Below are 24,995 nucleotides of genomic sequence, written 5' to 3'. Positions count from 1 at the left end.
GGGTCTGCCACATTCTCGGGATCACTAGTCTCGGTACAAATTTCAAAACTCGACCTCTCTGCATCCTCCTAAGGAATGAACTGTGGGCTTACTCTAATGCACATGACCTAGGTTGCCTGCAAACTAACGCACATCTGGGTGCGGGCTCACTGGGCGACGTAGCGCTTTGATACCAATGTAACATGTGTTGTGGAAGCATGCCTTGATTAACAGAAATTCAATGCAAATTAACTTGCTAATCAACACTAATCAATTATATCGCAAATACATAGAAGACAAGGCAAATTGACCATCTATTGTATGTTGCCAAAAGATGATTATATACTACGATAAACTGGGATCTAGATCTAGATCTTGATTCCTATTCTATGTGTATCAATCCAACAGCAAAAAAGGTGACCATTTCGGCTAGTCCGGGGCTAGATCTTGCTCCTAGGGAACGTCCTTTGGGTGATCCTCAATTTACCTCTTTCTTCTTTTGACTTGGGAGTTCTGACTTGGGCTTTGCATTTCTGGCCTAGGATCCTTTCTTCTCTTCTTCTGCACCCTAGCTGCCTATTTATATGAATGTGTAGGGTGTTGGATGACCTCCAGATCTAGGGTTAGGGTTTTCAAAGCACACACACACAGAGTGATAGTCTCGAGAAAGAGAGAGAGAGAGAGAGAGAAAACACAATTCAACATGATCCGGAAATGTGCCCAAGTACAAAAGATAAAGTGCACCTTTAAGTGGATAAGAGGGTGTACACATGCGCGGGGGAGAAATCTTCCTAGTGAGGGAAAAAGTGCCCAGCCAAGTGCGTTCACACATGTCATTGCTTGTGACATAAATGTTCTACAAACCCCCCTTGGGAGTGATGATGTGAACATGTACAGGGATATGGCTGATCAATCCCCAAAAGGTAACAAGCCGAGAGCTTTGCGCAAAGCTTTGAACTTCTCATGAGGAAGAGTCTTCGTGAACAAATCTGCCATGTTGTCATGTGTAGACACATAGACCAAGCTGATCTCTCCTGCAGAGAGCCTCTCTTTGACATAATGATAGTGCACCTCAATGTGCTTAGTGTGAGCATGAAACACTGGGTTCCTCGCAACTGCCAATGCGCTCTGACTGTCGATAAAGATACAAGTGAAGGAAGAGTGTCCAACACTCAAATCAGCCAAAAGGGTTTGAGCCATACACACTCAATTGTCGCTCTAAAAGTTGCCTTGAACTCTATTTCACTATTGGCGGCTGCTTGCTGAACCATGATATACATGAATCATGAAACAAAAGCCACTAGTGGGCACCCTGGTGTCATAACTGCCACAAATTCCTAATCTCTCAGGCTTAAGATTAAACCTTGTGGATGTACATGGCCATGGAGAAATTGACCTTTAATCTATTGTTTACTGGTAAAAGATGATTATACAGCCCATGGCATGTAGGTGAGTTGGTAAGGATGGAACCCTTTAGTGGGGGGTCTCGGGTTCAATCTCCACTTACCACAACTGATGAACACCCTACAAGAAATTACTTCTTGTGCGTTAACACAAATGGCCTTCACAAAGAACAAGAACTCAGCAAGAAGAGATGGAGAATATGAAACCAGCCTCTGGTATAAACCAAAGTGCGGTAGACTGGCAATCACCCAAACACAGTTGTAATCCAGTAAATAAGATAGATAAAAGGGAGCTAGAGTGCTCCTACACAAAAAGAACAACGACACCTGTTGGCCCCAAAACTTGGCGCCCCTTTCGGTATTTCTTTATTCAATCCAATAGAAGAGTTTAACTGAATACATCATGGCCATTCATGGCTTATACATATGCATGTCCAAACTGCCAGTCCTCTGGTCCTCTCGGTATAGAGGTTTCACCCAACCCTATGCTCAACTGTTTTGCACCTCTAATCTGCCAAGAAAGTACATCCACGAGACCCTGAATATGCAGCCATGAATATGCAGCCAATTGGTCCATGCACATAGCCAAAAACACAGCCATATCTCAGTCCGTCGACTCTTCCAAATCAGTCCAAAAACTTGCCCTGTTTCCACCCTCAGAACTGTCAAACCCTTCCTCTCACAAAGGGCCAGAGGAACACCTCCGTGACAGTCTCGAGCAAGTGAAAAGAGAGACTCGGTTATGCACTTCCTGCAGTCCCACCTGCTCGCAAAGAGAGAGAGAGAGAGAGAGAGAGAGAGAGAGAGAGAGAGAGAAACTTATAGTCCTTGTGTGGCTTTCCCCTAGAGAAAGAAAGAGAGAGAAACCTGTTCGCTGTGCACTTCTGTGGCCACCAGCAAACTGCCCACCTGCATGCATCCAGTAGAGAGAAAGAAAGAAAGAAAGAAAGCTGTATTAATGTCTACTAGAGGCCGAACTCGACCTATGAGACAAATCAATGTACAACTGTCAATGTCTTCTGGATGTCCAGAAAAAAAAGGACAAAATGAACATGAAATAAACTATGAAAGTATTGAGCTAGTGGGGGGGTGTGATGGATGGAGCATTACTGCTAGAGGCTCAGTATGCAACCTATATGCGCAGGTTATACAAGAATGCAATGTAGATTTGTCTAGCTCCAACCAGTACCATAATGGGGGTGTAATATGTGATACATAGGCGATGGCGAGGCAAAAATACCTCGGAGCATGATCTCCGGGTGTGAGTGTAAGTGAGCTAGCCGCTCCTGGATATGGTGTTGATGTCGAGCCCGTATCTCTGTGATCTCCCTCTGATGTAGTCTGGGAGTCTGGTAGCCTGGTGCTCTCGGTCTCCGTCTGGCTCGGAGGTCCGCAGCGTGCTGAAGTGTAATCCCCTGCTGTGTCAGGGTAGGCACTGGGATAGATCTCTGGAAGAAATCAGTGAGCTGGAGCTATTGCCCACCTCTCTTTGTGGTATGAGTCCGTAGCAGTGTCTCTCTGTGGCGCTGTGTCTCTAGCAAGAACTGGCCAAATCTACGCTGGTCTGTGGACTCCATGATCTGGCGGAGTGAGGGATGTCCACTGAAGATGGTGGTGTATCTCTCTCTAATGACACTATATACTCTGCATCTGCATACATAATGTTCCTCACTCTCAACCTCCTCCTGGCATAGTCTGCATATCCTCTCTGCTCTGGGGATCCGTGCTGCCCTACTTGCCTCAATCTCAAGCTGGTGTGATGACACTTTGAGTTGGCCAATCACCACTCGGGGACTGTGAGGCATGTACACATCCATGGATCCTGGTCTTTGTATGAATCCATCCGCTGAGATACGCATAAACTGATCTCTGTAGTATAGCATCTTCGGCGGTAGAGGCTGACTGGGTGTAATCCAAGTCTCTTGAGTGTATCGTTGCCATAAATTTTGTCGAAGGACTTTGTTCCTCTCACTGTGAGAGAGTTGGATGTGTGGTGCATGTATATCATACTGGAAAGATGGGAGGTGATCTATGTCAAGACCATGCTGAGTGAGCCACTGTATCATCTGTGAATACCATGATCTCCAATCTCCACTCTCTGCGAGCTGCCTGGACGCCTCAAAAGCTCTATGTGAGAGTCGATCTGATGGCATATCTCTGATCCTCTGTATGAAGCAGGTCGTCTTGAAGAGGGCCTCTACTAGCATAGGAGGTGCAGCAAACTCCGTCCGGACAATGTCATGTGGGACAGAGGGTTTGTTGCAGATCATCCGTGAGAGCATGAGAATCTGAGGCCTCTCTATCTGAGACCACGTGGATGTGGCGAGCCCAGGTGATCATACTGCTGCAGCATACATCAAAGCAAGGGTGACTAGTGTGTCAAACAACCACCCCTTCATGCGGGGCTCCTGGAAGTGTGCCTGGTGACAGTGTCTCTCTAGCATGGCTAGAGCTGCATACCCTCATGTGAGTCTATCCCTGGCTGCCTGTGCCATAGTAAATCTTCCTGGCGGAGTTGTAAATGTAATCCCCAGGTACACATATGAGTCTTCCACCTCTACCTGTCCTCCTGCAAGTGTGAAGATGGCCTGTCTCGTCGACCGGCCTTGAGGTGTGGAAAATCACGGCCTTGGTTTTCCCAAGGCTCACTGTAAGCCCCCTCTGTGTGCAGAAGTCATCGAGTGCATGGAGATTGTGCTGTAGTGCCATCCGCGACTCAGAGACCAGAATAGTATCATCTGCATATAGCTTAATGTGGACTGTGGTACCTGAGATGTCTACCCCGTCCCCACCACCGTGACCAATGAAGTCAGCCACCTCATCAATGTATAGCCCAAATAGTGTAGGAGAGAGTGGGCATCCTTGCTTCACACATATGGTGCTAGCAATAACATCAGATAGCCCCTTGGGGCATCGTATGCGCCCAAAGACCTGCTCATATAAAGCATAGATGCCCCAAACCATCTCTGATGGGATCCCCAATGACTGTAGGCACCGGAAGAGTCTCTCTCGTGGCACCGTGTCAAATGCTTTGTGGAAATCCACAAAGCAGCAGTATAATCTCTTCTCCCGCGTCCTAGCCTGGTCAATCAGACATCTCAGAGTGAATATATGGTCAATAGTGGAGAAAGCTCGTCGGAATCCAGCCTGCCCTGGTGCTCGCAGTCCCTCCTCCTCTGTATATGAGCTCAACTCTACCTCGAGCACTGCGCCATAAAGTTTGGCCAATGTATGACCAATCATGATAGTCCTGTAGTTGCTGGGGTCTAGCATGTCTCCCGCTTTGTGGAGAGGCACGATGGTGTGCATAGTCCACTCAGCTCTGGTAGGCCCTCCACTAGTGCCCTATTAAAGAGGTGAGCAACAAAGGGTCCTAGCGTGTCAGCTGCATAAATAAGATGCTCACTCTGTATACTTGTGTGGTCAGCTGATCTCCCATGCGGTAACCGGCGGATAGCTCTCTCTACCATTGAGGCGGTAAAGAAAGTAGAGGTGGTAGGGCGGGATTCCTATGGCTGTGGTATGGGCGGCCGCTGAGGGATATGGTAGAGGCTCTTTGCATATGTGTGCCATGTGTGTGGATCCTCAATTGGGGTACGAGGGTGAGGCTCTCTCATCCTGCGTCATGGAGTGGCTGCATCTCTGCTCATGAGTAGGTGGTGTATATCCCAGTACTGTGCCTCATATGCACGCCTCTTACGGCGTGTGAGGATCCTCATCTGTCGGCTCGCCTGTCTCTGTGTAATGGTCCCCAACCAGTGCTCTCTGGGCACGGAGGTGTCTATATAGCTCTCTGCACTCATCATCATACCACAGATTCTGGGGCATGCTCTCAGATCTATATGTGTGTGCAATGTGTGTGTGATGGGGGAAGCTGAGGGTAGTGGCCGTATGTCGTAGAGATTACAGCTAGGTGGTGAGTGTGTCTAGAGGTGACAGGGGATCCATCGGGAATAGCCCGTCATATTCATGATGCTCATATATGTCTGCCAAGTCATGGGTGAAGTAGAAAGTTGTATGCGATGCCTATGTGGGCTGTGTGGGTGCTGGTGTGGAGCTCGCCAGCGACAGTAAGAGGTACATGTGATCTGCACCAATAGGATAGGGGGGGATGGTGAAAGATGTCACTGCCCATGATTTAGTCCACTGTGCTCCCCCCCCCCCCCCCCCCCCCCCCCCCCCCGATCGTGGAAAGCATGACAGTGCTCTTGAATCCTGCCACTGTCTCATCCCGTTATAAATTACGAGATGGTGTCGCGCTCCCAGCTCAAGTAAGTGATGACCATATCTGGTGTTATCCGGCCCCATGTCCTCGGACACCCTGCAAGCTCCCGTGTCCTCCACCTCTAGTGTGTGCATCACATCGGGGTGCTCGAAATCATAAATGTCGCACTGTCGGCTCTGTGTCTGTGCATTGAAGTCCCCCATAAGGAGGACTCAGAGTAGTGTATGATCTCATCTGAAAGGGCTGCATATGGTGACTCTCCCAATGGCCCTGTGTCCTCCTCCTCCCATGAAGAATACCGACTGTTGGGGACTGTTTTGGAGGCTTCCATCACGAAGAAATACTGAAGGCAAGGGTATTCAATCATTTATTATGATTTCTAGCCATTGTACTTGTTGTACCAGCATTTGTACTTGCTGTACCTGCTGTACCAGCCACCGTACCTGCTGTACCAGCTGAATGGAGAGTTGTACTTGCTGTACCAACTCTATTGCATGAAGACCCGTGGTTTTTGGGGAAGAATCAGTACCCACACGGAGGTATATGGATTATATTATTGGCTCGGCATTTCTACAGCCTATGTTCCGGCTTGGTTGCCAGGTGTTGGGCTGTGTTATGGCATTTGTATAGGGATAATCCGGCATCTCCCGTGGGGAGAGTAAGGCCCTCAAAGCTTGTACATGATATTATTCTCCTTGGGTAATAAAATACTCCAAGGGGGGGGGTCGGCCCATTCCGGCCTCTATGCAGTGTCACTCGTGCAAGCTCCATTTGCAGCATTTGTGGATGTTTTGTCGAGCTTTATGTTTTATGCAAAGTGATGATGGATATGTGTTAAGGCTGTGGCCATGTTTAAATGTTTTAATATGCATTGATGGTATCAACAAGTGTGTCAAAGGCCCTAGTCCCTCGGGCACCGCCGCCGCGAGTTACATTGGTTATAGAGCATAGGCTTTCTTGGAAGCGGAGGCTTCCTTCTATCAATAAGGAAGAGAAAAGATCTCAAGTGGGGACCACACTTACCATCGTTGCTGTTAAGCATGGCTAGCCGCTTCATAGCTTATGAAGCAAGAGCATGAGCAGTAGACAGCTTGTTGATCTAAGGATTTATGAATTCACAAAATTTATCTTGGAAGTATAGAGTTGGCTTTATGTGCACATGTTTAGCACTCTTTCCATATGGATATTGTGGATTATATTATCAAGCTTACAGGCAAGCTATATGGAGATATATCTTGGGATATCTTAAGGATATGGTGAGGAGATATTTCTTTTGGCTTCATGACCAACCTGGCAAAGAACAGCTAAGTATACTTTGAGTTTGCAAAGTTGGTGCTTTTGCTATTTACTATGAAGTGTTTTTGATGTTCACTAACCCTTGTATAGCTATGCAAGGAGAAAGGTGTTGTTGTTTGCCGTGAGATGGTTTCAGGGAAACATTGTTTATGGCTCCCTTTAATGGGATGAATTCTTTTCATGGCTCCCTTTATTGGGATGGATTATATCCATGGAGATTTCTTTCTTGGACGAGATTTATATAGATATTGGGCTTCACAAGCAATTTCTATGGACGAATATGTCCGAGTTTATAGAGAAGGAATCTTTGGATATCTTATGGATTTTATGCTTTTATGGATAAAGTCCACCTCTACTCCAAGGTGTGTGGTTAGCACGGAGTATGTGGTAAGAGTTATGGTATACAAGGATTATGGTATACAGGTCTATGGAATCCTGGACTTCTTTTCTAGGGATTTGGATCCATCCTCAGGTTTATGGATTATGTTTATGACTCCCTTTTACTGGGATGGATTATTCTTTATGGCTCCCTTTATTTGGGATGCATTGGAGTTATGGAACTCATGGTTCACATACCTTGTGTAGTGTTCTCTTGTCGTACGTGCTCTCTTGAAGATTGTTTCTATCATGTGTGGGTGGAACAATAGAGAGCAGATGGAAGGGAACATGGGCACTTCAAAGGGTAGTGACAAGCACAACATACCCTGTGTAGTGTTCTCTTGTCCTACGTGCTCTCTTGAAGATTGTTTCTACCATGTGTGGGTGGAACAATAGAGAGCAGATGGAAGGGAACATGGGCACTTGAGAGGGTAGTGTGAGTTGGTGGTCGAAATGCCTATAAACTATGTGTAGCAGAAATGCTTATGGAACACCAGGTTATCTATGCCTACGAGTGATTGTTTTATCTTGTTACTTGAGCCCACCTCTCATCCAAGGTGTGTGGTCAGAGTACCAACACGGAGTGCAAGTGGTAAAGTGGACATGACGGGACTTATGTCTATGCCAACGGTCATGTGGACCGATGTCTTGTTGGCAGAAGACTTATTTTGTCTCGCCCATTTACTTGGGACACGATTATGATATCTGGACTTATGGGACTGTTTTTTGTCTCGCCCATTTATCTTGGGACATGATTTTGATATTGGTATTATGGAGACTTATTTAGTCTCGCCCATTTCTTTCGGACATAGATTCTTCAGTTATATTGGATTTTTGAGACTGTCTCGTCTTGCCGACTTGATGGAACATGATTATATCTTGAATATATGGCTTGAAGCTTAAAGTTGTGGACAACTTTTAAGAAGCTGGGGAGGATGTCACCAGCCTGGACATTTCCCAGTCTGAAAGAGGTCTGGTGGACTCCAGGATGTTTAAATATTTGGAAAGTACAAGCTTTGGGAATGGGGGATTATCCTAGAATACAAAGGACCACACTCCTAAAATTTAGGAGAGTTGCTATTTTTGGCCCGACTCCGATGGAAATTCTGTTCTCGTCATTACATCTGGAATTGAGGAGACACCAAGAGTTGGCAAAGTGCCTATGACAGAATGTCTACCAGTTGGGATATTTTTAGAGATAAAGTTTATGGAAGGACCCATCTCTTAGATTGGGACATGTGGCAAGAAAGTGGACCAAAGTGAGACAAGTGGCCTGACACTTGTTAGAAAGTGGATCAAAGTGAGACAAGTGGCCTCACACTTGTCACTTCAGCTATTGTGTGGCTCTCCACTTGTCATTGTAGCCTTCTCTTGCCATTTTAGCTCATGGGAGGCCCAAATCTATAAATGGGAGCCCTCTCTCTTCATTAATGGAGGCTCTCTTGCTGCACACTAGCCTCTACCACCGTTATAGGCTGCCTTAATGATGGCTACTCTCTCTCTCTCTCTCTTGAAGGCTGCCCATGAAGAATACCGACTGTTGGGGACTGTTTTGGAGGCTTCCATCACGAAGAAATACTGAAGGCAAGGGTATTCAATCATTTATTATGATTTCTAGCCATTGTACTTGTTGTACCAGCATTTGCACTTGTTGTACCTGTTGTACCAGCCACCGTACTTGCTGTACCAGCTGAATGGAGAGTTGTACTTGCTGTACCAACTCTATTGCATGAAGACCCGTGGTTTTTGGGGAAGAATCAGTACCCACACGGAGGTATATGGATTATATTATTGGCTCGGCATTTCTACAGCCTATGTTCCGGCTTGGTTGCCTAGTGTTGGGCTGTGTTATGGCATTTGTATAGGGATAATCCGGCATCTCCCGTGGGGAGAGTAAGGCCCTCAAAGCTTGTACATGATATTATTCTCCTTGGGTAATAAAATACTCCAAGGGGGGGGGTCGGCCCATTCCGGCCTCTATGCAGTGTCACTCGTGCAAGCTCCATTTGCAGCATTTGTGGATGTTTTGTCCAGCTTTATGTTTTATGCAAAGTGATGATGGATATGTGTTAAGACTGTGGCCATGTTTAAATGTTTTAATATGCATTGATGGTATCAACAAGTGTGTCAAAGGCCCTAGTCCCCCGGGCACTGCCGCCGCGAGTTAACCTTTCTCTGCAAACACTGCAAAGAACAGAGGCTCGGACAAAATAAACTCTACTCAGGATCTTTGAAAAGATCACTGCTCTCCTCCAAAATCTGTAAACTCCTGTCACATAAGAAAGTCTCCACAGATACAAAACAACTCCCGAAACTGATCCTCAAGTAAAGTAGCTAGAGATGGCCCCCCTCTGAGTCTAGAAAACTCCTTTGGGAAGAAAAACACAGCCAAAAACATTGCTGTTCAGCAAAAAACAGAGCTCCACTTCCAACAGAAGGCAAGGAACATGAAGAAACTGGGTAACTGTGTAGGCCAGGAACAAGACACAGGTATAGATGCTCCAAAATCAGCAAAACACTAACTGAAATCAGAAATTCAGTAACCTCCTCAATTACCAAACTGCTTCCAAAGCCACAATCCAAGTAAAAGACCCCCTCTGCAAGTGATCTGTGTCCACTGGAGAAGCAAACGCAGCCAAACAAGAGGCTACAAACCTGAAAATTCAGGCAATCTAGTGTCCATACCTCCTATGAGGAAAAACGCTGAAGAGAAGGTACCTTTGGGTCCAACGGACGAAGCCCAGGTGAAGGTAGAGCTACCAGCAAGACCGGTTTAGAAAAATGCAGCAACCATGGCTGCAAATCTGAAAACGCAGAGGTAAAAGGGACTGTAGAACGGGCAGAATCTGGAAAAGCAGAAGAGTTATGGTACCACCAAGCCTCAGATCAGCAAATAGCATCAGAAAACCTGTAGGAGAAGAAAACGCACCACATGTGTGGTTGTTGTCCTGCACAGAACAGGCCGCTTGCACTATAGGGGAAGATGAATCTGAAAACTGCTGTAGAAAACCACTTGTAGAAAAACGCAGCACTCTAGGTGCTGCTGCCCTGAAAACAGAGCAGAAAATAGGTGAATCTCAGGGATCAAAACCTGTAAAGGATGACCAATAGCTGCAATGGAGAAGACACCTGGAAGATGCAGGCGACCAGCAGCAACTCCGAGAAAAAAATGCAGCCACGAGGAAGAGGAGGGAGCATCCAACACTGTAGATCACTAGCGCTTTGATACCATGATAGAATGTGTAGCGGAAGAAGGGAAAGTGGAAACACAAGAGAGAGTGAGAGAGAGAGAGATGGAGAAAAAACACAAGTGAGAACCTGATCTCAATATCATCATCAAAAGGAATACATGTCCCAAGCAAGAGGAGAGAAAACCTCGTATGTGAGGGCCTGAGCAAACAATGCTAAGGAAGCAGTGAATAATGAGGGAGCCAAGCCAGCTATATATATGCCCATATGAAGGCAATCGACTAGGGAAAAGATCCTCCACGACTAGGATAAAAAGCCCAAGACTCCATAAAATAGGGAATAATATGGGAAAACATATGTGAGGGGTGACCAGCCCCCCTAGCTAACATGGTCAGCCCTAGAGGCTAAAATAGGACACCAAACAGGAAGCCAGCTACAAGGGGACGATGTCTAACACACATCACTTAATTAATATTAGACTAAACACGAGACCTATGGTCGTGGCGTAGTTTCAAAGCCTGTGCCAGGTCATCTCATCCCAAACTTACATGTAGCCTACTTGGCATGATGCCAAGGCTACCTAGGTTTTCTCTTAAACATGTATATCATCCCATACTTACACATGTAGCCTACTTGGCATGATACCAAGGCTACCTAAGTTTTCTTTTAACCATCCAACTTCATCGGTGTCCAAATTGGGAATTGCTGGGCATCCGTTGATAGGACAAAAAATGTATAGACTTTTTTTGGTTCATGCTTGTAAATAGGGTGTGTAGAATTAAAGTTAGTGAGAGGGTGTTATGTACATATTTTTTTCCTTTGCAAAATGTGAAGAATGTAATTTTTCTTAGGCCAAGCCATGGGATTTTCCTTGAAACCCCAAGGTGGTGCATGTATTAAATATGGCTATGTAAAAGAAAGAGAAAATGTGAGTCTAGGGAGTGTGACTTTCTTAAAAATGCCTTGGCGAGTTTTTTTTAGATTGGAGGAGTGGTTTAAATGAAGAGGTGGCTGGAAAACAGTTCGTAATGGACACGAAGGAAAGACAAAGATAGAAAATGAAGATGTGGTGGCACCACGACTGTCAGCGTGTTACTTCTGGATGATCACGATTCTCTTCGTGGAACACATGCATTTAACGTGCTAACCTTGCATGAAGTCTGCAGGCTCTATAAAACGCTGGTACGCATGTCTGAACGGGAGAGGGAACTGAAGAAGAGCATTACGATTTTTTTGATTCACTGTGACCAAAAAAAAAAATCGTGACGTTGAAAGACGGGTTTTGCTCGTGACTGAAGACGCTGCTGCTGCAGACCTGTGACGGGAGGCAAGAAGGTGAAAAAGACGCCGGCAGTAATTCGCTTGAAGACGTGGCTGTTCTGATTTTTATTTTGATGATCGTGATGCTGCCATTGATCGTAAGTTCTCTGAATCAGCCTATTATTTGAGGAAGCGGCCTGTTCACTTGCTGAATTAGTTTGCTGCAACGGCCTGCTCCGAATCATTTGTTCAAGATCGTGATGCTCTGTTGAACGGCGGCCTGCTCGTAATGTTTTTGTGACGCTGCCCAATACAAGTGTTTTTTTAAAAATTACTTGTGAGGATCGTGGTGAAGCGGCTTGCTGCTGGATTGGTGGTCATGATCGTGATGCTGCCGTTGATCGTAAGTTCGTAATTTCCTTGGAGCTGAAGAAGATCGATGTACTGGAGCGGCCTATTGCTATGGTATGCTGAACGAGATAGGAGGACGTGGGAGAAGCCTCTTCTGGGCGATTTCTGTGAGCGGTTTTTTTCATCTTGTCGTGTTGCCAACTAAGAAGGATTGGTGATGTGCCTTGGTCATTTAATTGCTGTTCATATTTTTCTGAGACACTGCCTTGAACGATTGTTATGCAATTGATGAAGACATGTTACCTGTTGATGATCAATCTGGGCCGTTAATGCTATGTGAGGAAAAGTCTTGTTGCTGTTTATTTTCTTGATCAGAAAATTAGAGATTTCAAAACTATTTTTGTCTTTCTATTGAGGCAGAATCCATTGCCTGGTGGGTCAAATTGTCTCTGAGTTGTTCTACTCGGAGCGAAGCATGATTCTATCTATTGAACTCGACAGTGGTGTTGAAGAAATCCTGTTTTGTGGTTTTCGTATTGAATTTATATTCTCCGCAGTGCATGGGGATTATTGGTCTTTACTTTTGCAAGTGGTTGAGGAAGAATGGGAGAATGTTCGTTTTCCTGCTGAAGAGGACCTCCCTGAATACATTTATCATCTTGAGTTCTGTACAGAAGTTGATATAATTTGATGGAAAGTGTATCTTATTTTTCACCAGAAAGTAATCTCCGTCCAAAGTTTTTTTAAGGGAGTTTTTTTCTTGCAAAATGGGATGTGTGTACTCTTCTTTTCCGGGTTGTTTTCAGTTTTGTGTGAGAGAAAGGAGTTGGGAGATTGTTGCAGAAGAATGAGGCGCCAGTGATATGACAGGTCTTGTTTGTTTTAGGAATAGATCAGAGTCTTTGCCGTTTACCTCATCATTCTTTGGCGATCGTGTTGGGGACAAAGTTTTCTGAATTGGGATTTGTGTGCACCCAAGACAAGACAGACCCGGAAGTATGGCTCACGAGTTTGCTCGTTTCTATGGCTTGGCTAATGAAGATCCGGAAAGATTTATAGAGAACATAGAATTCACTGCTTTGATTAAAGACAGACCCGGAAGTATGGCTCACGAGTTTGCTCGTTTCTATGGCTTGGCTAATGAAGATCCGGAAAGATTTATAGAGAACATAGAATTCACTGCTTTGATTAAAGATCGAAATGCTCGAGATGTGTTGCTTCAAATTCTATCTTTCTGCTTGGTAGGAGAGGCTCGTTCCTGGTTGCAAACTTTTAGAGCCGAGTTTCATGATGACCAGGGTGTTCAGAGGAACCCCACGTATGGTGAAGTGAAGGCTGCGTTTGTTGCTCATTTTGTTTGCACCAGAGATGCTGATGGAATATGGAGAGAGTTGTGTGCCTTGCAACAGAATTTTGGCCAATCAGTTTTTGACTACTTAGGTCGTTTCACGGTGATGTGGAACAAGTGGCAAACTGCATTGTTACCAGAAATCCCTCCCTGTGTGATTAAGAAGGACTGGTTTATTGCTGGTCTAAGATCTGACATTCGGGTAAAGGTGGAATGCAAGGAACTTCCCACATATGAAGATGTTCTCTGAGTTGCCAAAGAAAAAGAAAGAAAGATGAAGAAGCTGACTCAGATGGGTATAGAGGTGTCAAAAATACCAACTGTTCCAGAGCTTATTCCACATATGGTAGCTGAGCCACCGAAGACAGTACCAAAAAAAGAAGAAACGCTGAAAGAGGAAATTCATGAGATGTCTGAACTCATGAAGAATCTCAGCTTAAACTTGATGGCAGGAAGAGGTCAGGGACGAGCTCCAAATGGCAAAGGACCAGGTGGTATGCCTCCTACTGGTGGAGCTCCATCAACATGGTTTCCAGGACGAGGTCGAGGTATGAATGCTCCTTATGTGCAATGCTTTAACTGCGGAGATTGGGGGCATTATAGCACTAATTGCGATAAGCCTCCAAGGATGGGTGGTGAAATCTATCCTTTGCCCTTTGGATTAAGTAATAGAGTGAATGATCATAGTGTGGAAATCAAAGATGCAGGTCAACCAGGATCAAGTAGCAGTTCCAAAACTACTGTGGAAGAAAAAGGTAAAGGAAAACTAGTGAGTCTACTTGGTTTGGAAGATGATGAGGTGACTGTTTTGCGTTTGGGCAAGCGAGATCGAAATGAAGAAGCTGAACCCAGTGCTAAGAAAGGCAAGCAAACGGAAGAGGTGATCACTCGTCAGAGGAAGAAAACCAGGAAAGCCGAGGAAAAAGTACAAGACATATGACTATCCGATGGGGAAGGATCAAGGTGAATACGATCTTGTGGAAGACCTTTCTAAGAGGAAGCCAGATATCACTTTTGCACAAATGATTGGATTATGTCCCAGATTGAAGAAGGATTGGCGACGTGCTGTGAATCCAAAGAAAAAGATGGGAAAGACCGCTGGTAATGTATTGACTATTTCTGAACTTCCAGATATTTGTCCTTCTGTTGAAGCATGGCATAATGGTTTGGACCTTGGTGAAGCTTATATTGATGGTGGTGCTCAGATCTGTGTTATCACTCAATCTTGTACGGAGAAACTAAATCTAAAGGTAACTTCCCCTTCAACTTTCCGAATACGGATGGCTAATCATGCAAAGGTAAAATGCTTGGGAATGGTGGCTGATTTGAATGTTGAAGTATTCAGTACTCTATGTAAAGTGGATTGTCATGTCATGCCTGCGGGATTAGGGGCCTATCCTTTGATTTTAGGGAGACCCTGGTTAAGGAAGGTTGGGGCTATTCAGAATTGGAAAGATGGAGTGATTACTGTACATGCTTCTTCAAGGAAAAAAATGAGTTTTGATATGGTGAGTCGGACTGAAATCTCTGAAGTTGAAAAGAGAGAGGTAGAAGATGAGTCATCTACCAGTAGTGAGGAAGACAGTAGTACAACTTCTGAGAGTGATATAGCTGATGTAGCTTTCGTAGGAGGGGTTGAAGATTTGCATTTGGGTAGTACAACCATCAATGATAGTGAGGAAGAGGATAGATTTGAAGAGATAGAAAGACTTTTGCAACCAAAAAACTATGCAGAGTCATCTTTAACTCTAATGGAAGAGTCATTATCTCCTGGTCTATCTCCTGAAGAAAAAGAGGAATATTGCAGAGTGCTGAGAAAATATCCCAACTTATTCATCACTTCTTGTGAGGAAATAAGAGGATTCAAAGGGAAGCCACTTAAAATTGAATTAAAAGAGCATGCAAAGCCAATATTTCAAAGGATGAGGAGGTTGAATCCCAAATAGATTTCAGTTTTGAAAGAGGAAGTAATAAAATTACTTAAGGCTGATATTATCTTTCCTGTTGGTCTCTCTGATTGGGCCAGCCCAGTGGTTATTGTGCCAAAGAAAGATGGCAAATGGAGAATCTGTGTGGACTACAAACCTTTAAATGTAGCAACAAGGACCAATCATTATCCTCTTCCACATATTGATGACATTTTGGATCGGATAGCAGGCCATCAGATGTATAGTCTGTGTGATGGATATTCTAGTTACTTCCAGATTGCCATAGCTCCAGAAGATCGAGTGAAGACTACCTTCCTTACATCATGGGGTTGTTTTGGCTACAAAAAAATGCCCTTTGGGCTCAAAAATGCACCGTCTCATTATCAGGAAAACTCCGACCAGGTATTGGCCCCATTCTTGGATAAGTTCTGTAAAGTTTTCATTGATGATATATGTGTCTATAGTGATCGTGCTGTACATAGTCAGAAGCTTGATTGAGTCTTTCAAAAATTGGATGAAAATGGTGGACAGCTGAACCCAAGAAAGTGTCATGTAGCACAAGGAAGAATTAAGGTTCTTGGACACATTGTCTCTGAGAATGGAATAGAGCCAGATCCGGACAAGATTAAGGCATTGATGATGCTGCCCTCTCCTTCGACCACAAAGCAATTGCATACTTTCTTACAGAAAGTAAAATATTTGTCATGGTTCATTCACATGTTGTCACATGCATTATATCCTCTAAAGCAAATAGTAAAGTATGATCCCTTAAAATGGACTGATGAAAGTGAAGAAGTGTTTGAGGCAGTAAAAGAAATGTTAGGACAGATTTCTAGTGTGAAGGCTCCTGACTTTTCCAAGTCATTTTATGTGAATCCCTCAGTTGGGGTGGATGCAATAGGGGCTGTATTATTACAGCAGGGAGAAAATTCTCGGTATATGCGACCTGTGTATTATGCTTGCAGGGTCAAAACTGAAGCTGAAAGAAGGTACACAGCAGCTGAATTAATAATGGCCAATTTACTTTTTGCTTGTAGAAGATTCAGATCATATTTACTTCCTCAATCATTTGTTGTCTTGACTAGCTGCACCCTGCTACCTCAGTTGCTGAATAACACTGCTCTTTCAAAGTGTATGGTTAAGTGGATAACTGAACTTCAAGAGTATTCTTTTACTTTCCTTGTTGAAAAGTCTACTAGAGCTTCACTGGCAGATTTACTTACATACAAAGAAGGTCCTATATTGGTGAAAGAGGTTGATGATCATACAGTTCCATTGGAAGAAAAGATGCTGGACAATGCTTTTGTTCTTCATTTTGATGGTTCTTTCAGGAAAAGTCTAAATTTAGCAAAGGGTGGCATGGCATTATATGATCCTGGGGGAAGGCTAGTTCAAAAGAAAGGTTTTCTGCTCAATGTTAGTAGCAACAATGAAGCTGAATATTCAGCTTTACATGAAGGCTTAAAGGCATGTCTTGAGAAAGGTATAAGAAGATTAGCTATGAAGGGTGATGCTTTGTTGATTGTTAAGCAGATACTTGGTGTTTGGAAAACAAAGCATGCTCATCTCAAGCATTGGTTGTCGACTATTAAGAAAATGTTGAGGCAGTTTGATGCATGGACATTACAACATGTGGAGAGGAGGCAAAATGTTGCAGCTCATGAAGCAGCTCAGAGTGAAACTGAGGTATGTCTGAATGTGGTAAGGATACAAGAACCACTGTTTAGAGGTAGAGAATTTTTGGCTAAAGTTAAAAACTTTTAGTTGACTGGGAAAGTTTGTGATGATTTTCCCAAACAGAAGAGATATAGATTTGTGAAATCCTGTGCACCTTATTTTATGATAGATGATGTCTTATACATGAAGGGAACAGATCTGATTCTCAGAAGGATACCCTGGCAAGAGGAAATCATGCATATTTTGGAGACTAACCATGAAGGCATATGTGGTAGCCATTTTGCTTTCAAGATTATGATGAGGAAGATTTTAACTGAAGGTTATATTTGGCCTTCACTTCAAAGAGACATCCGGCATTGGTGTAGGTCATGCCTACAATGTCAACAAATGGGTAAGAGGATTCTTCATCCGGAACTCAGAAATGTCATGATTGCTTATAACATTTTTGAGAAATGGGAAATTGATGCAATTGGTCCTATGCCAATGACTGCAAGGAAATGTTGTTATTTGTTGACTGCTGTTGATTATCTATCTTGTTGGGCTGAAGCAAGACCGGTGAAGACAGTCAATGCCAAAACAGTGTGTAAGTTTGTATATGAAGATATTTGCTGCCGTTTTGGGGTTCCTTTGGAACTTGTTTCTGATCGTGGGCCTGGTTTTCGAAGTGAGCTAATGGATCTGCTTTGTGAAAAATTGAAAATCAAGCATAGATATTCTTCTCCGCATTATCCCCAATGTAATGGTATGAATGAATACTTCAATGGGAAGTTAACTAGTATAATGGGAAAGATGATCAGAACTCATGAAAAAAGTTGGGATCTAGTTGTACCTTGGGCATTATGGGCATACAGAATAGCAGAGAAAGAAGGCATTAATTTCTCTCCTTATCACTTAGTCTATGGAAAGGAAGCACTTCTACCTTTGGATGTAGAAATACCTGCCTTGCAATTGTTGATGAAATTAGATGAGAACCCAGACTTAACCTATACCAATAGGTTATTGGATATGCAAGAAGCACAACTAGACAGAATGAAAGCAGTAGAGCACTACACACAGGTTCAAGAAAAAAATCAATGGAAAGCTAATCAGAAATTCAAAGACAAAGAAATCAATAAGGGAGACTTGGTGATGAGATATGACAGTAGGTTGGATTTCACATTTAAAACTCGGTTTGTAACTAAATGGGAAGGGCCATACCTTGTAGTCCAAAAGTTTGCCAATGGATCATACCAGCTGGCGGATTTGGATGGAAGTCTTCATAAGAATAGAGTAAATGGTCTAAGATTAAAAAAGTATATTGTGAGAATTATGCAGGTAAGTTCATGTGGACGAGTCATCATGAAGATCAAACAAATAAAAGACCTCATGGATGAGGATATCTCCACCGAAATGACAACTATGTTTGATTGTTGACTGCTAGACATTAATGTCTGCAGCTTGGGGGATGGGCAAAATGATAGGACAAAAAATGTATAGACTTTTTTTGGTTCATGCTTGTAAATAGGGTGTGTGGAATTAAAGTTAGTGAGAGGGTGTTATGTACATATTTCTTTCCTTTGCAAAATGTGAAGAATGTAATTTTTCTTAGGCCAAGCCATGGGATTTTCCTTGAAACCCCAAGGTGGTGCATGTATTAAATATGGCTATGTAAAAGAAAGAGAAAATGTGAGTCTAGGGGGTGTGACTTTCTTAAAAATGCCTTGGCGAGTTTTTTTTAGATTGGAGGAGTGGTTTAAATGAAGAGGTGGCTGGAAAACAGTTCGTAATGGACACGAAGGAAAGACAAAGATAGAAAATGAAGATGTGGTGGCACCACGACTGTCAGCGTGTTACTTCTGGATGATCACGATTCTCTTCGTGGAACAAATGCATTTAACTTGCTAACCTTGCATGAAGTCTGCAGGCTCTATAAAACGCTAGTACGCATGTCTGAACGGGAGAGGGAACTGAAGAAGAGCATTACGATTTTTTTGATTCACTGTGACAAAAAAAAATAAAATCGTGACGCTGAAAGACGGGTTTTGCTCGTGACTGAAGACGCTACTGCAGACCTGTGACGGGAGGCAAGAAGGTGAAAAAGACGTCGGCAGTAATTCGCTTGAAGACGCGGCTGTTTTGATTTTTATTTTGATGATCGTGATGCTGCCATTGATCGTAAGTTCTCTGAATCGGCCTATTATTTGAGGAAGCGGCCTGTTCACTTGCTGAATTAGTTTGCTGCAACGGCCTGCTCCGAATCATTTGTTCAAGATCGTGATGCTCTGTTGAACGGCGGCATGCTCGTAGTGTTTTTGTGACACTGCCCAATACAAGTGTTTTTTTTTAATTACTCGTGAGGATCGTGGTGAAGCGGCTTGCTGCTGGATTGGTGGTCATGATCGTGATGCTGCCGTTGATCGTAAGTTCGTAATTTCCTTGGAGCTGAAGAAGATCGATGTACTGGAGCGGCCTATTGCTATGGTATGCTGAACGAGATAGGAGGACGTGGGAGCAGCCTCTTCTGGACGATTTTTGAGCGGTTTTTTTCATCTTGTCGTGTTGCCAACTAAGAAGGATTGGTGATGTGCCTTGGTCATTTAATTGCTGTTCATATTTTTCTGAGACACTGCCTTGAACGATTGTTATGCAATTGATGAAGACATGTACCTGTTGATGATCAATCTGGGCCGTTAATGCTATGTGAGGAAAAGTCTTGTTGTTGTTTATTTTCTTGATCAGAAAATCAGAGATTTCAAAACTATTTTTGTCTTTCTATTGAGGCAGAATCCATTCCCTGGTGGGTCAAATTGTCTCTGAGTTGTTCTACTCGGAGCGAAGCATGATTCTATCTATTGAACTCGACAGTGGTGTTGAAGAAATCCTGTTTTGTGGTTTTCGTATTGAATTTATATTCTCCGCAGTGCATGGGGATTATTGGTCTTTACTTTTGCAAGTGGTTGAGGAAGAATGGGAGAATGTTCGTTTTCCTGCTGAAGAGGACCTCCCTGAATACATTTATCATCTTGAGTTCTGTACAGAAGCTGATATAATTTGATGGAAAGTGTATCTTATTTTTCACCAGAAAGTAATCTCCGTCCAAAGTTTTTTTAAGGGAGTTTTTTTCTTGCAAAATGGGATGTGTGTACTCTTCTTTTCCGGGTTGTTTTCAGTTTTGTGTGAGAGAAAGGAGTTGGGAGATTGTTGCAGAAGAATGAGGCGCCAGTGATATGACAGGTCTTGTTTGTTTTAGGAATAGATCAGAGTCTTTGCCGTTTACCTCATCACCGTGCTACTTTATGACACAACGGCTTCTCATAATTGGGGGCCTTACAATGTAGAGCTAGCTGATACTACCCGCAAAATCCATCATGACAAGGGTGGAGCATTGATTTCCAACACCCTCACCCAATCATATTTCCAACACCCTCACCTAGCATGACTTGCATCAATGAACCCTGCAAGTCATATGAGATATCACGGTCAAAGTATAGAACGCGCTTTGGGACCGTCATTTTTGTGCACTCTTTCCAAGCTGAGAAATAAGGTGTACCCTAAAAGAGCCACTGGCGGAAGGAGAGGGAGGATACTTGTGGTCCCTAATCTGATATACAAGAGGGGGGGGGTTTACCATCCTGGTTTATGTGGTCCCTTGTCTGATGTACAGTGTGCTTGCATAGCATCTCTATCTATACAGTTTGCATGTGTGAAATCTTTAATTTTATTTGTGTGTGAATTAGTCAGGCACTTTAGTAAGTCTAAATGAATAATGAGATCTTGTGAGGCACTACCTTAGGCTGTGGTGCTAAATTATTATGCTGGCATTGTGTTTCAATAGCTTGTTTTTGTGTATGGCATGTGCTTTGTTGTGTTTGTCTTCAATCAAACTGGAGTAGGTGCATCTATCTAGCTCGACTGTTGTGGGTCGTTGTGGTCCTACTTGCTAGCTCTAGATCAGGTAAGTTCATGGCGTAGTAAACTGCAGCAAGGGCCTTAATTCTATGAGCAAGCAAGTATCAAAAGAGGGCGATGACCTCTTCCACAGTCAAGAGATCTAGGACTGCATTAGTACACTACAGCAAGGGTCTTTGTTCTATGAGCAAGTAGGTATCAAAAGAGAGTAATGGCCTCTTCTGTAGTCAAGGAGATTGAGGGCTGCTTATGCATGTTAAAAAATTCTAAAACTGATGAATCTAGTAATGAGCTAAAGATCATTAGGATTTTTTAAATTGAAAGCTAGTGATTGATGTGACGTCTTACATACTTCACTTTCTTGCTATTTGGAACTACATCATAATTTTGGTCACTCTCATGTTCATGCAATGCTCAATTTTGGGAGTTATGCATGAACATGTATAGCCATGACCGCATGGTAAAAACAAAATCTCACTAAGGTGTTTCCAAGGTCAATAAATAACTTGCTTAATGTTCCTGAAGGTCACGAAGTAGTAGGGTAAATGTTGGTTTAAACCTTGAATCTTGTCATATGTCACAGTCAGGATTATCGGATGGAAAAATCGAGTTACCCTTACTGTTAGCCTGGATGACATTGTATACAGTGTTTACGGCTCGAAAATTCACCCAACCAATCAAGGTAATTGATTCTGTATTTTAAAAATTGTTGTTTTGGATGCAATAAACAGCTATATGTGTTAGGCTATTCTTAGATGTAGTAAACCCTGCAGTGAAATTATAGATTTTTTTGAAGTGTTTATGGAGTTAAAAGTATTCAAGATGCTGAGTGAAACCTTATGCTGCTGATTACTGGCTCTTTGCTGCTGCCATATAGAGCGTCCACACTGCCTGTAATGCAGAGAGGATTGTATGAAGCTAGGAAGCACATACTGTTTTATAACCGCCTTCATGCTGAGAACCTGTGGGGATTGGAAAATGTTTGGGGGAGATGCAGGCTGTTGAGGTGCCAATTGGTCCAACTATGGCAAGGCAAATGGCCAGTTCCAGCCTTATGGCCAGTTCCAGCCTTGTAGTGTGAGATTCTTCTACGCTCAATAGTGGGGCCGCTCCCAGCTACATAGAAGATTCAACTCGTACTTCATTTGCCAGTGTCCTATTGCAGCCTATTGATATGCATTGAACGAGGATGGGGATATATCTCTCTTTCATTAAGGGGGGGAGAAAATATCACTCACGAACCCTCAATACACGAATGGCTCCAGTAGATCTCCTATCAGTTTTGTGATTTACTAAGGGAAATGTTGGTTCGTCGACCCTTCTACATGCTTAGTAGCTGCCCCATCAAGATCTACAATGTGATCCAGAAGAGTAGGTCATCATGAAAATCTACTTACAATGACAATGATTGGTAAAGCAGCAACATACAACATCTGTGCGCTTGGGCAGGTTTGTACAGCTATGGTTTAATCGTTACCTTGGGGGGTGATCATTGATATAGATGTTAGATTTGCCAAATATTCTTCCTCGCTTGTGTATTTGTGTGGTTATTTTATAAATGAAGCCTACGGATACCAGTAAGGGAGCTTTGGACTTTTTCTTTTCCTTTAGTGCTAGGGTGGATACAGATTGTCAGATTGGGTTGAAGCAGGTGCTCTCTATCATGATGCATGGGTGATTTGTGAGTCTCAGACTTGATCAACGTATCCTAGGCCAAGGTTTGCATGGTTGGCAAGTCTGATAAGACCGATGGCACAGGAGGGTCTTTGGACCTGTATTCAATTCTTGAGGACCACTTCTTGACAGACCATCCAAATGACAGAATTTCTTGCCACCAAGGAGGACAGTAATGACAGATGATGGGCAATGTGGACTGTCTGTCAGAAAGATGAAAAGGTCCGCCGAGCTCATGCAACTCCATTGTCTTTCTCATCTGCAGGACAATTGGCCCTAGTTGTTCTCAAAACCCTTTGCAAAGGTTTTACAGGCAGAGCGGCCCAAGATTTGTGCATGATCACTTGGAATGTGCATGGTTTTGGGGGCTTATGGAATTTTCTATGTCGGGCAGTTTGATGTTTCTTTGTTGGTGCTAGGTTGCAACTTTTGGTGATTGGCCTGCTTTTCCCCCATTAGATCTCTCTGTTGTTTCCTACATGGCTTGTCCAATTGTTGATGAAATGCCCTGTTGCATGGTAGTTGGATAAGGCCCTCCTGCTATTAGCACCCTTTGCTTGACTTTTATTTTCTTCTTACAGCTACTTTGAGAGACAAGTGGCTGAGGGTGCAGATAGAGATGGCCAATCCGCCTCAGATTTCCTTGAGGAATCTTGGATGGTGTATGGCTATAGCACCTAGGCATCCTTGACAATACATGCCGGGGAGATCGTGTCACCAAGGATCTCTTTTCCATGGTGTACGCGGCTATAGCACCTGGGCTTCCTTGAGGATACATGCAGGAGTATTGAATTCTAAAAGGTCCTTACTACTGTGGATCCAGAGTTGGTGGCCAACGCTAGGGCCAGAAAAAGGACTTGGCGACACAGAAATCATTTTTTCACACAATAGGCTCCCTTCATAAAGGATGGCTTCCTGAGGCGTTTTATGCAGTCGTGAAACGGAAGTCCCCTGGAGAGGATTGGCTATTGGTGGGTTCTTTTAAAGAGTATTGGAAGTTAGTTGATGGTGGTCTTTTAATCATTCTGCATATTATTTGCAGCCAGTATGTATTTGCCTACATAACAAGGTATATATTTACAATAGAAGGGCAGGAGCCCAGGAAGACTCTGAAGAGAGGCTTGCTGTTTTTCTGTACTGCCCAGCTTTGTGTAGAGTAATGATATGGAGATGTCAATGCATATACACATGCTTTTACCGCTGCAGACATGCATGAGTTTTGCAAGATGAAAAGTTGAAGCAAGTGCCAAGCATTGGACTCGATGATCTGGGTTGAAAGCTAACTGAGTGTTTTGTGATTGATAGGATGATCTCGGAGACAAGTCCATTTTCATGTTCAATGCACTTCCTGAGGAAGAAAAGCAATCTTTTCTTGTGAATTTGCAAGAGCAGCGCAGGACAGATGGGAATGAACAGTCATTCTAAAAGATGGTGCGTTGACAGTATACATGAAAAGGAGCTGCATTTCATACTTTGTTGTATAAGCAAGTTACAACTTGATTAGTAAGCTGACTGTGTACTGGAAAGAATGTTCTGTAACCTTGTTGTTCATAATAAAGCATGAAGGAAGTTATAACATGATTTGAAAGATTACATGGAAATGGCCTTGGTTTGGCTTGACGTTTGGGCCTGTGGAAAACTGCATTTATCATGGAAGTTTTTAACCACACTGTATTATATCTATAGATGGCCAATTCAGACTAATAAACAAAATTTATGCATGTGAAGTGTTTGAAGTATTTAATTGATGTGTAGCTATTGCAGGTTATTTCATACCCTTGGCCGACATGTGCGAGTTTTCCAGTGTGTATTGAGTGGTAGATGAAAGGTTTAGTTTTACTCAAAAAAACTTGGTGGAGGCCTTGCCAGTTATAGTCGTGTGGCTACTTGAATCAGAGGATAAAATTTGTGTTATCCTCTAATTCATGTGGTTACATGAATCAGAGGATAAAATTGGAAGTAAGAGATTTCTATCCTACATAAATCCCTGCTAACAAAATTATATATGACATAGAAACAGCTTCTGGGGCTATGCTATCTCATCTCTCCTTAAAAGTTGAATGTTTTGATGGTTGTTCCAAAGTTTTGAATGGTGGTTAACATTTTGTAGTTTAATGTGCAAATTAAGTGGCCCTATAATCAAGTATAAACAAATTGTAGGCCATGATCGTTTTCTAGAGAATGAAACCACCCTTGATATTGACCCCCTTGCTTTTGACTTTATTTTGGCATAGTGGAGCAATAGATGACCTAGTTTTTTTGTTGAGTTCATATTCATTTGCTTGTTTTTAGTAATTGTGACTCTTATTTGTGGAAGATGGACAACCAAAGTTTAGTAGTCACAGATAAACTCGGCCTAGGCCATGGAACCATGAGAACTCGTTGTTACATATTAGAGA

At 43.2% G+C, this 24,995-nt stretch overlaps 1 protein-coding gene across 3 annotated transcripts in view; it reads left to right on the top strand.

Moving 5' to 3' along the window:
- LOC147610145 (integral membrane family protein) overlaps positions 1-24,670 on the top strand; it is a 52,363-nt gene extending 27,693 nt beyond the window's left edge. The window contains exons 4-6 of one of the 3 annotated variants that reach the window (XM_086787303.1): positions 21,506-21,604; positions 23,902-24,027; positions 24,361-24,670. In XM_086787303.1, the coding sequence (XP_086643429.1) occupies positions 21,506-21,604; positions 23,902-24,021 (219 nt within the window). In that variant the 3' untranslated portion in view covers positions 24,022-24,027; positions 24,361-24,670. Of the gene's footprint in view, positions 1-21,505; positions 21,605-23,901; positions 24,188-24,351 lie in introns of those variants that run through there. The other 2 variants (XM_086787302.1, XM_086787300.1) reach the window with 2 other exon arrangements.
- The last annotated feature ends 325 nt before the right edge of the window (positions 24,671-24,995 follow it).

The sequence above is a fragment of the Cibotium barometz genome, chromosome 50 (assembly GCF_041138505.1).
Source record: "Cibotium barometz isolate CiBa-2024 chromosome 50, ASM4113850v1, whole genome shotgun sequence".
NCBI lineage: Eukaryota > Viridiplantae > Streptophyta > Polypodiopsida > Cyatheales > Cibotiaceae > Cibotium > Cibotium barometz.
Note: the sequence above shows the minus strand (reverse complement) of the source record. Positions and strands in the feature narration are given on the sequence as shown.